At 44.0% G+C, this 12,946-nt stretch overlaps 2 protein-coding genes across 2 annotated transcripts; one reads left to right on the forward strand and one right to left on the reverse strand.

Annotated features, from left to right (window-relative positions):
* Positions 1-2,498: 2,498 nt before the first annotated feature.
* Positions 2,499-3,828, reverse strand: LOC119894825 (histone H1-like). The gene has a single exon (XM_038707511.1). The coding sequence runs from the start codon at positions 3,826-3,828 to the stop codon at positions 3,172-3,174; it is 657 nt and encodes a 218-aa protein (XP_038563439.1). The 3' UTR covers positions 2,499-3,171.
* A 2,368-nt stretch (positions 3,829-6,196) lies between these two features.
* Positions 6,197-9,043, forward strand: LOC119894834. The gene is made up of 2 exons (XM_038707521.1): positions 6,197-6,425; positions 7,618-9,043. The coding sequence occupies exons 1-2, from the start codon at positions 6,300-6,302 to the stop codon at positions 8,224-8,226; spliced, it is 735 nt and encodes a 244-aa protein (XP_038563449.1). The 5' UTR covers positions 6,197-6,299; the 3' UTR covers positions 8,227-9,043.
* Positions 9,044-12,946: the final 3,903 nt, after the last annotated feature.

A 12,946-nucleotide genomic window follows, 5' to 3' on the forward strand; every position in this document is an offset into this window, starting at 1 on the left:
GATCTCCCCGACATAATAAAGACGGCTGCTGAGCGCAAGGGCGTGCCGATGCCTGCTGAGCCTCCTGCACCTGCTCCTAGCGCCATGCTCGGCGACATCTACCAGCCAGAGCAAGCGTCCAAATAAGTTCCTGTGTGGCCCCTTTTTCCACCGCTTCAGCCTTTTCTCTCCGAAGCGGGGGCCGAGCCTGGGAAGCTGAAGGCGCCGGTGGCGAGGTACGTCAACTTCACGAAGGTTGAGGGCCTCACTGACCGTGGGTTTCCCCCTATTCCACCTCTGGAGCCCAGCCTGGCAGCCATCCTGCTGCCTAAAGCCACTTTTTTCGGCAGGAGGAAGCCGACTCCGCCCGCGACCAGGTGACGGCTCGAGTCACCGACCGCTCCCACAAGTGTGCCGCCCAGGTAGCAGCCGCCATCAACAATATATCGCTGCTGGCCTCGTCCATGTCATCTGTCGCTGCTCAGCCCGACGCCCTTTCCCCCGAGCTCGCCAGCGAGTTTGGGAAAGACACGGCCGCCATTTTGTCGCTCTCCACAGCGGCGGCGGTCGGCCTGTCCCGGATTATGGCGTGGATGACGATGCTGCAACGCAACATGTGGCTGCACATGTCCGATCTGCCGGAGCAGATCAGGAAAGAGTTGCTGGACGGCCCCATCAGCCCCGATGGGCTGTTTGGACCGCTCCTCCAGGATGCAATCACACACCTGCAGCAAGCTTCGGACGAGGCGGACAAGGTGAAGCTGCACACAGCGTGGAGAAGAGCGCCACCTCATCACCCACGGCGCTCACAGGGCTCCTGGCGTGATCGCCGCGACTCCCGCCCCAGGCCGAGGCGCCCCGCGGCCACTGCTGCGGCTGCGCCTCCGCCGGCTCCAGCCCAGGCCCCCTGGGCTCCCCCGGCGGCCGCTGCTCCCTCTTCACAGCGCTTCATAGAGCGCAGGTTCGCGTGGGCCAACAGCAGCAGGCTCCTGGCCATCTCCAGTAGCCGAGCCGAGCGGACGCCGCCCTGACGGTTTATTTAAGCCGCGGCTGTCATGTTGTCTGTTCTCACCAGCACATGTTTGTCTCTCAGGAGTGGAGCAAAGTGTTTCAGCACTTTCAGCACTGTGGACAGCTCCAGGCAGTTTATGTGGAGAGATGGAGGCTGTGGCCATTTCCCTCCCACCACGTGAGAATGGCACATCCCGCCCCAGCCAATGAGAGACGCGTCTTTTGGCTTTATGGGATCGAGGCGGAGACGGCCGAACCATCTCTGGATTTTCCTCATGTGGAGGAGACCCAGAGGGACCACCACGTGACTGGCTGACATCATGCCCAGTAGACGCATCACAGACAAAGCCGTTACCACTTTGTGCGGAGCGATGCGTGAAAGCAGAGAGCTGAGAGCTTCCAGCCTGCACATGTTTATACTGTTTATACTATCTTAACGCATTCATGTCTACCCCTTACTGTGAACGTGTATTTGTACTCTGAACTAAACTGCATTTCGTTGTCAGTTCTTGCATCTAATCTAATGAGTAATTAGTATGAATCAAAATGCCAGCAAGTGACACAATTAGCTTAGCATGCAATATATCCATTACAAAATGTATAAATGTTCAGAGGAGAGTTTCTTAAAATTGTTTTTCAAATGGTTGATGAACTCCTTTAAGTGCCTTATTTTAACATACTTTCATAGTGAGCCTTTTTAATGATTTTAGTTGACTTTATTTGTCTTTTAATTTTTTTACCCCCTTTCATGCATGCAAGTAAAAACTATGCCTATAAAACTTTCCCCCCCCCCAATATGTTTAATTTTGAAATGTGTCCAGTGCATCAACAACTGAAAAAGTGATTCAGTGAAACTTAATATGTCCCAAAAACTGTAAAACATTTACTAAAAACAAGTGGTATAAATACACATAAAGTTATTCAACCGCAAATTATATCAAACGTAGAATAAAACATACAAAATAAAGCAGAATAAAGCCTTTGGTGCAGAACTTCCGCTGGAGCGGACAGATGGATTTTCTGTCACGTAACAAAATGCACAAGAAATATAGAAATCTGGATTAAAGTATTTCTAACATCATACATAGTTGAAAAATAGTTGTTTAGTTCTGGTTTGGCAGAGTATAAAAGTTTTTGCTGAAGTACCGGGTGCATCTCTTTCCTCCCCTATTTAAAATTTATGATGCACTATAATAAAAACAGAATCAAATGTCATTGAAGACAATACATCTGTTTAACCTGAAGGTTTTAAAACTTGTGTTTTATCTTCTCCCCCTGTGGAAGGACTGTGTAAACATATAGTACTCTGTAAATAAATAAATATTGCTTACTTATAAAAAAAAAAAGGTGTTGATGCTTTCTGGACTGTATCTTTACTTTGATGTCTGTCCTCATGTTAAACTTTTCTTCCAGTTAGGAATCATAACATATTGTGAGAATAATCTTTGGAAAAAGGCCAAATATTGTGTCTTCCACTCAATATTGTCCCACAGTAGGTTGACCGCACATTAATTATAGGCTGGAGGAGCTCAGTCTGTGCAGCATGAGTGTTTGGGAGCTACGCAGTTTGCTTCTCACCACTTTGTGTTAGTTTGTGATCTTTTCTAAAATGCTGCAGAACTCACTGCGTTGCTGTAAAACCGCTGTTGATGGCTCTGAATTAAATAAACTTCTCATCTCGTTCCCGTGTACTCACATGTGCTGGTCCGCAGGCAGACTCTCTTCTTACCGGATATATAAACGGGCTTAATAAAATGTATGCAGATGATTCGATTGCTTGTGATAAATATTTATAAATGAATGAGTGAATATTACCGCAGGGAACAAGCTGAACAGTCATTATGTACAAACAGACACATGGTTTAGTCTCAATATATCAGCGTACACAAAGAGAGGAAAGATCTCACTTTCCTGACTGCAGGTGCACAATTTCCCCTTTCAGCCGTTTGCACAGTTGGTTTTATTTCTTCCCCAGTAAAGCGCTTTGTGAACATGGACTTAGTGTGAATAAATATTACCTGTAAGAGGGGAGTTGATATTTGATAGTGGGCCAAAATATTGTGTCTTCCAGTCATTTCACACATCATGACCTGCTGAAAAGAGAAAAAGCCAGAGGAAATCTGCCTTTGGAGTATTTGTGTGGCTCTTAAAAGAGCCGTTGGTGATGGAGAGGAGGTGTTTTTACTTCTTGGCTGTTTTCTTTGCTGCTGTGGCCTTCTTGGGTTTGGCAGCTTTGGGTTTAACCGCCTTCTTGGGTGCAGCTTTCTTGGGAGTCGCTGGCTTTTTGGGTGCAGCTGCCTTCTTCACCGCCGCCGCCACCGTCTTCTTCTTGGGGCTCTTGGTGACCTTCTTGACGGACTGTTTCTTGGCTGCGGCGGGTTTCTTCGCCTTCTTCGGGGTGGACTTTGCCGCTTTGGGCTTCTTGGCTGCGGCGGGCTTCTTGGCGGCGGCGGCGGGCTTCTTGGCTGCCGGCTTCTTGGCTTTGACGGCGGCCTTCTTCACTTCCTTCTTGGGCTTTTCGGCGCCCTTGCTCGCCTTGAAGGATCCGGACGCGCCGGTCCCCTTGGTCTGCACCAGGGCTCCTTTCACCACCAGACTCTTGACGGCGCGCTTGATGTGGACGGCGTTGTGGTCCACGTCGTAGCCTTCGGCGGCCAGCGCCTTCTTCAGCGCCACGTAAGAAAGGCCTTTACGGTCCTTGGAGGCGGACACCGCTTTCAGGACGAGCTCGCTGGCGCCGGGACCGGACTTCTTGGCCGGCTTGGCCGCCTTCTTCTTCGGGGCTTTGGCCGGAGCGGCCGCAGGGGCGGCGGGTGCAGCGGGAGCAACTTCTGCCATTGTGTTTTCCGTTCGCTTCTCTCGACGAGTCACAGACGACTGATGGAGAAAACTCCCAGCGAAGGGAGGAACTTAAACACACCGTGAGAACCGTGGAGACTCAGCCCGGCCTGCCTCTCACCGCTGCAGCAGGAACACCGCGACACTTGTGTTTTCTCCTCACCAATAAAAGTGCAAAATACACAGCTGGAGGAAGGATTAAAGTGTACAACTGAAGCCAACCTGGAGCGGACACGTTTCTCTTCACGTGGGAGTCAAATAAAGCGCTGAAGACATTTGGATTTGGATTGGGAAGCCTTTAAACCTCTCCCAAACACTGCCGTGTGGGCCGATTCTCCGGGACTTTTCTCTCTAATTTCTCTCCTAAATGCTTTAAAATACATCAGAAACTCGCTAAAACCGGTCAGAGAGTGAGAAGAGATGTTTGTTCAAAGACCCAAAGTAAAAACAGCCCGCTCCTGTGGTGACTTTTGTTTTAAACAGAGCTTAGTTTGGTACCTGCAAACACACTCAGAGGTTCCTTGGAACAGCAACTGTGAAGTGCTGCGACGGACAGTCTGTCACTGTGTGCATCGTGAGTTTAATTCTGTTTTACAGTTCACTCCTACTGCTTCAACCTAAATCTATGTCTTAGTCATTAAAACGAATAAACATATAAATTAATATCTTCTTTGACTTTATCATCACTTTGGCCACATCTGTTGTGCTGCAGCAAACCAAGCTGCTCATGTGGCCCAAAGCCTTCAGGGAGCTGCAGAGAATCACATCATTTAACACGCAATTCAGTGTTTGCTATGAGATTATTTCAACTGTCTGTGCATTGCTTAATTGTTCATCGTACGTTTAGTGTTATTACTTGTACTAGTAGATAAATATCTTAACTAAAGCAAAAAAAAAAAACACAGGATGGTTTGAATTACCGTCAAATCAAAGGTCAGTTCATCTGTTTTACTTTTGCAAACCCAGCAAGCTGCTCATGTGGCCCCAGGCCTCCATAAAGTTGGAGTCAAGCCGAGAAACCCAGTTGAACCGGTTTCACAGTGAGACCAGCTGTGAGGAAGGCCAGCTGGGTGGTGGGGATGGAGCTGGACAGTGTGGAGACAGAACTGACTGAAAACCATCACGGACAACGTCTCTCATCGTCTCTACGCTCACGAGCCCCTTCGGCCACGGACTCATCCAGCCTCGAGCCTCAAAGCGCTCAGGAGGCTCTTTGGACGCCACGGCACCCGACACCTCCCATCTCCACTGACAGACTAGTTTTGACTGACTTGTTTGCACATATAGTTTGTACATATCTTAAATATGTGTGCAAATCCTCGTGTATATATTGTACATACTTGATCCATATAATTTACATGAATACAAATCTATTTTTTGATGCACACATAAATATCTAAATGTCATATTCTATTTGTCTTTATTTCATGATGATTATTCTTCTATAACAACTTGTATCTACATTTAGTCAATTTCATATTTTTGTTCATGGATTTCAGTCACGTGACTTTTTTGTTGTGGCCGCCATCTTTAGGACCGCTGCGCAGCGCCTCCTTCGTTAGAATGAATGATGTCGCACACTAAAATAGCACACCTCACCACCGACAAAAAGCTAATGATCCCAAAATTCATCATCTGGAGATGAAGAAAATGTTCTTGATCACAGGAAGGGTAAGTGTTTTATTCAAGTGATATTAACATTAACGTTACTCAAGCAAATAGCAACATAACATAAATCAACCACTACTGTAAATATAGCTTTTGCTAGATGTCTAGAATAACATCATGTCCCCATTTTAAACTACATGTTTTAATCTAGCGAGCTAACATGTAGTTTGTGAACTTCTGGTTAAAATTTGCAGGTGAAGCATTCACAAAGCCTCAGTGTAACCCCAACACACCCCTGGATCACAGTACAGGATGATGGGACTGTTTTAATGGCTCATTGTACCTGTAAGGCAGGTTTAGGAGAGGTATGCTCACATGCATCAGCTCTGCTGTATTGTGTGTTGGCTGCTGTTGATATCAGGGACGGGCAGGCTTGCACCCAGACGCCCTGTGCATGGGCACAGCCAAGTACGGCATCTGTCAGAGATGTCCAATATGCAGAGATCCAAAACATCAATTTCTGTCATAACCGAGAGCCCCGTCATGTTCAAGGCCCTGGTTTTCCTGATATTAGACCATCAGATGAAGAGTGCAGGATGTTTTTTGAGATGCTTCATCAGAGTGAGAAGCAAGAGTCTAAGCCAAAGAAAAGTGCCATCCTTTCTGTCACTGAGGGCCACTCCCACAGGTACACTGTGGTGAAATGTAACTAAATACATCCAATAACATGATGTATACTTTAATGAAGTATATTGAGGCTTATACTTTTTATTCCTTGGTCTAAGTTTCACGTCACAGCATATTTTTGCTTAAGTCAAATATCTGGGCACATCTTCCACCACTGTAGGTACACGCCAAAGGTGATGCAGCTGGACTTGCCCACTCCTTTGTCAACCTTACATTCAAGCACCTGGCTAGAGGTAGACCTGCCCACACTACTGGTTGAGACTTCCAAGGTCTTTGATAACCTACATCTGACACAGCAACAGGTAAATATTATAAAAACAGGTTGGTGTTAATATTTCCATTTGTCAATCTCTTCAGTTGAAAATCAAAGTAATCACTAGTAAAATTATTTCTGCCTGTGAAGTTGAAATTCATGACAAGTCAACTAACTAATGAACAAACTAACTTTTCCAGTGTTTGGTAGTTGAGGAGGAGACCAGGGAGCAGAGTAAAAGTAGGGTATGGTTTGATCAGAGGGCAGGAAGAGTCACAGCGTCGGTATTCTGCGAGGCAGCCAAAGCAAACAAACCCGTATCCTTGATCAAAAGGATTTGCTATCCGCTCTCTTCTCAGTTTTCCACTGAGGCAACAAGGTGCGTAGAGTAAAGCACAATTAAACATGCAGGTTGGATTTGTGTAGCCATGATGTAACCAGGTTAGCTATTCAAGTCAAAGAGAAGATTACAAGCAAATTATAAGCAAAGGCATTTATGAGTGGTCAGAGTGCAACACATTTAGGTAAATGTTGATAGGCATTAAATGTCATTCAGACAAATACAATACAATTTAATAAACAGTTTATATTAAAATTTTTGTCAGATGGGGTCAAGTGAATGAGGGAAGAGCAAGGGCAAACTATGTCGCTATGACGCAAGATCACCACGAAGACTTCCAGGTCCATCAACAACTAAGAGATGAATGATATGTTCATAGGGCTGGGCGATATAGACAAAAATGTTATCACATTTCATTTCATTCAATATTGATTATTCTCATGATAAATGTCAAATTATTATTTCTTTCAAGCTTAAAGGCAGATTTTTGCTCCAGAGTGAAAGTTGAAGAAACCAGGTGGTTAATTGTTGTTCTAAACCATATTTTTATGGTCAGAATGTGACAGACACTTGATGACAAACCGTGGATCACTTCACAAATCTGAGGCAGAACATTCAAAATTATTATGATACAATCTTTTTTCAACAAATGTGTTTTAGTAAAATTAAGTAAAATCTTTTTTAGTTCCTTTTCTTAAAAAATATTAATGCAAAGTAAGTAAAAGTGCTAATTTCGTTGTGATTCAAATGAATTAAATCAAACATTTATTGAACACATTTGTTATATTGTTATTGAGAAAAAGTGTGTGATAATTATCATTATTGTTTTATTGCCCAGCCCAATATCTACATCCTATCAATATCTGTACACAGTTTATCATTATACTGTATATACCTCCAGGTTCATGCATCAGGGTTCATCATCCACCCAGACCTCCCCTGGATTGGAGCATCACCTGACGGCATGGTAACATGCACTTGCCATGGTGATGGCGTGCTGGAGATAAAATGCCCATTCAACAGCAGGGACTGCTCACTCGCTGAAAGCTGCAAACACCCATCATTCTGTTTAGGCCTCAGAGAGGATGGGACAATGTCACTTAAGACAGACCACAAGTTCATGTATCAAGTGCAAGTTCAAATGCATGTGGCCACTGTGAGTTACTGCGATTTCATGGTATGGACACCGCAGGAGTTTTTCATCCAGCGGATCCAGTATGATCCTGTTTTCTTCCCTAACGCCTACCTCAAAGTGGCTGAGTTCATCAAAACCGGAGTACTACCAGAGCTGCTGGGGAAATGGTATACAGCACCACGGCATTCTCATACAGACAGGGCAACCACAGAACAGCCACCTGAAATGGGATGCTACTGCGGTAAACCTTGTGACACAGATGGCATCGCCTGCACATCTGGACAGTGTAGGCGGAAGCACTTTCACAGGTCTTGCCTTAAATTGAGCAGGGTGCCGAAGACATGGAAATGTGTGGAGTGCAGAAAAAAAGTGTAGTATTGCTTTAGTTTTTGATTAATCGGTTTCATCTTTTATTCGCTTAAATATCCTTTCAACATAACATTCATTGTTATGAAATAGTAAAGATGAATAAGAGCTATGTATTTTACTGCCAGCTGTTTTGTTTTATAGCAAATAAAGTTACAAAATACAAAAACAGTTCATATTTTGTGTTACACTTAAATTTTCTATTCTGAAGGCACTACAGATGGGCAAATGTTGCACAAAGCACAGCAGACTCTCACCATCTTGTCAAGAGATGTAAGCTCTCCTGGAGTTGTAGTCTGGCAAAGAGAGATGGGTATTGTACTTTGTAAGATTGTGTACTTGTTCCTCACGAGACCAATGACACGTTCTACATGAATCCGAACAGCTGCTAGTCCCCTCGTAGTCTCAAGTTCACTTGGGTGCAGTTGCTGTTTCCCTTTAGTGAAGGCAGGTATTTTGAGATGTGCACTGTACAAGCCCACGGCATCTTTTATGGTAAACCCTCGATCTGCTAGGACCACATCACCAGGTGACAGATGTTCCAGGTAGCCGCAGTTTTGGGTTATGTGCTTATCACTTGTTCGCCCCCCCCAACCAGTAGACACAAATGATATGACTCCCTGTGGAGTTATTGATATCAAAAACTTCACAGTATTATGATGTTTATACTGTGAATATGTTTGTGCTCGGGCTCTCGTGTTCTTAGGCTTCTCAATGAAAACTTCAAAGCAATCTATTATGGAAGTACAATTTCTGTAACTACTGTTTTTGAAACACATGGGTAAACTAATTTGAATCTGTTCCTTAATGGGCCACACTATGAATGAAGACAACCTACTGTACATTATATGTAGTGTATTATTAAAAATACGGCTTACAGTAGGCTTTGATACAAGAAATATGTGTGTGAGGAAGTGCAGTGGTAAATTCAATCTCATTCTCATTAGAGTCATTAAAAAGCAGAGAAAAGGAGAGATCCCAGGCCCCCCCTTTAGGTATCCCGACAAGAAGGTAAAGATGACCATCATCTTGGCATAGGATGGAAGTCCAGTTAAGTCCTGCACCATGTCATCATTGTCCTTGAAGGCCTCCTGCTGGAAAGATGACCTTCTTACCCTGTCCCGAAGCTGATAGACCTCAATCTGGTACACTCTTCAGTCAGTTTCTTTACAGCTGCTTGGCAGGCTTCATTGGAGCATGCTACACTGCTCTCAGTATCGATGGGGTCTTTACAGTAGCTGTGTTCCCCACTCTGCCCGCTCTCAGGAACGCTGTCACAGCAGTTAATGTCCATGTCAATAACGTTACTGTTATCACAGTGTGACGTTGTCAGATCGTCCTGGGTATACCTTCTCTTCCTTTTGACAGCTTGGGTTTGTTCAAATTTCTTGTGGCAATTGATTTTTTTTTGGCGGTGCTCAGGTGACAGGTATGCAAACAGACTTGGCACGTAATCGGGGCTCAGAGGATTATCGCTTTTCTTGCCTGCAGTGTTATGAGACACAAACAACACAATGACATTACCTAATTTGAAATAATTACTCGAACATTGGATATAGATTATAGAAATTTAAATTTGTCTGCAAAGCCATCGACATAGATTACCTGTTTTAATTAGTCTGAACACGTTCATATTATGGATCTGGTGCTAATGTTAGGATAGCTAATGTTTGCTAATGCTGACGTTAGCTTAGCGATACTTACTTACCCGAAATAAAGTGCTCACTGCACAGCCTGGAGTGTTCTGTAGGAGTCCAGTGATCCCTCCTGATAACAGCAATCCATTTCTCACGACGCTCAGGGTTTTCGGGGATATTGTAAAATGTTAATCCATTACTTTTAGATTTGCTGTTATCACAGCCCACAGCACAGCAGATAGACGGCATTTTGGTACTCGGTCCTACAGATGGCGCCGCGACCACTGTGTGACGTCACATGATATCTAAGAATATGTTGTCTATTGTCACGCAGCAAGTCACCAAAGCAAATTCCTTCTAAGTGGCAATAAAGCTGTTTCTGACATTCACTCGTTCTACTTTCGTCATATTTTGTTCTGTCTTGTTGCATTATCATACCAGAAACACCTCTCTGTGTAATGCAACACAAACTACATCCTCCAAATTATAAACATCTTTCTCAAGTAGTCTCAACTAAAACTGAACTTTCTAACCAGCAGTGAAAGAAGTTTTCACATCCTTTAAAGTATTAATACCACTGTGAAAATACTCCACTGCACTTCAAACCTGAAGAGTACAGAACTATTATCAGCAACAGTAAAGTGTTTCTCTTTCATATCAGATGTTTCTGGATTAATATTCCTGCTGCATTAATGTGTTTGTTGCATTTTACTGCTGCAGATGTTTAAGGTTGAGCTCATGAAGGAAACTCTTCATCCTGCACATCATCACTAACACCTGGAGATAAGTGGTTTTCACTGTACAGGAAGGGGACGATAACCTGTCAGACATGTAGTGCAGAAAAAAAAAAAAAATAATGACAATATTACCTCTGAGATGTGGAGTAGAAGAAGTATAAAGTGGTAAAACATGTAGATATTAAAGTATCTCTTGTTTACTGCAGGACTGCTGCATCAGCTTCAGCTTGCTGAGGTTCTGTTCTGCACAAGATGTATTTTAATATTTGGCTACAAACCCCTTTGCAGTAAAACAGGTACTTTGATGAAAAGGCCACTTTTCAGCCGTGAGAACAGAAGAATTAGGCGATTTATAAAGTTAAAGTTGTTTATTGCCAACTTCTCAACATTTAAAACAAACATCCAACATAAAGTGCAACTTGTTGTCTTAATTAACTTGACAGCAAACATGGAGACTGCAGAACTGACGCGTCTGTAACTCGGAAACAGTCTCGGCAGAAGCAGACTCGGCCTAGAGGTCGTGCAGCTTCACCTGCTGGTCCAGCCTGATCTTCTCCTCCAGGCGAGGTCCGAACAGTCCGTGCGGACTGATGGGGCCGCTCAGCAGATGCTCCTGCTCCCGGGCAGAGAGGGTGGAGAGGGACAGCCACACGTTCCTCTGGATCAGGACCTGGCAGGCCATGATGTCGTGCGCGGCGGCCACGCAGCCCGACAGCTCGAGGATGGCCTCCGAGCCTTCTCGAAACAGCGCAGCAACATCCGGGGCCAGATGGTCGGCGAGCTCCGTCAGGTGGGAGGCCAGGACAGAGATGCCTTCAACGGCTGCGGCCGCCTCAGCCGCACACCGATGAGCGCGGTCGGTCAGCTCGAGGTTTGCTCGGTCCGTGAGAGACGGCACCTCACGGAGATACGCGAAGAAGCCGGGCTCCAGCGGGGGGACGGCGGGGAAGCCTTCTTCACTTTGGACACGCGCCCCGGAGAACCAGTCCCGCGCTGCACGCGCGTCCATCGCAGGCGGCGGAGGGACGTGCTGCTCTCGGATCACCGGAGATAACGGCACACAGGGACCACGAGGCCGGGAACCGACCACCGGAGCGTGCCGGGCCCCACCGGACTTCACTTTGCCGCTACGCTGCTGCTTCTTCCTCCTCTGGGACATCTTCAACACCTACAACGATCCGCAAACACAGTTTAATGAGACCTGATTTATATACCAGAGGGCTACCTGTTCATTAATCACCTGCTTGGTTTTACCCAATCAGGAGAGCGCGATGAAGCAGTGCGGCGTCAAGTTTCCAAGTTTAGGGTTTGGACCCCGGGACTTTATTGTTGGTGCTGATAGCAGCTGATAGGAGAGGAGGTCAAGCTAATATCAGGGATTTATTTACAACAGAACACTTACCTGTGAAACAGGAAGAATGTTCATCATCATCATCATCATTATTGTTATTATCATAGAATGGGGGTGTGGTTATCATCACCATGACAACCAGAAGTGCTCCAGCTAGTTAGTAGCTGTGTTCACGTCACAACTTTTAAAGTTTGCTGTCATGTAAAAGTTTTTTTCTTGTGGAAGGGTATAACACAAACTAATGTGGCGGCATGTATCAGTCATATTAACTCCACACCAAGTTTTAGTGGTGCTTAGAAAGAGAGAGAGAACTTTTCCCAAATATTCCCCGAATTCATATTTATATCAGACACACAGAAAGAAATGCCCAAATGTCAAATAATTGCTGCAAAATATATCTCATCATGCCATGAAGTGAGGACAACCTGTGGAAACTTAGACTAATTTTCAAATTATTATTATTTTCATTGTATGATATTTTAGTAATTGTTGTGTTTTTAAATCTCACATTTGATACTGATCTTTTTTTATGAACTAATGAATTGATTTTAGTTTTTTTTGCTTATTAATACACACACACATAAACAGTTTTATCTATTCATTTTATTTTAATTTTTTAATATGTTACATTATACATATTGTGTATATATATACACACACTTAACTGTGTCATTTACTTAGTTTATTTTATTGTTTTATTTATTTTCATTTAATACATTATTTTCATTTTCTAACATACTAACACATACGTTTAACTTATTTTAAATATTTATTTTTAAGGAATATTTATATACACATATAGTTTTTATTCTTATTATTTTATTTAGTATTAACACACACAAACACAACTTTTTATGTTTTATTTCCTTATCTAATGAAATGTATTAAATTAATTGTCTTTGTGGACTTTCTATATAGCTTTGGTAGTATTGTTGCTATACATTCATGCCAATAAAACTAATTTGAGTGAGTGAGTGAGTGAGTGAGTGAGTGAGTGAGTGAGT

Source organism: Micropterus salmoides, unplaced genomic scaffold, assembly GCF_014851395.1.
Source record: "Micropterus salmoides isolate LMB-PRFRI ecotype aquatic unplaced genomic scaffold, ASM1485139v1 Ms_hic_scaffold_9, whole genome shotgun sequence".
NCBI lineage: Eukaryota > Metazoa > Chordata > Actinopteri > Centrarchiformes > Centrarchidae > Micropterus > Micropterus salmoides.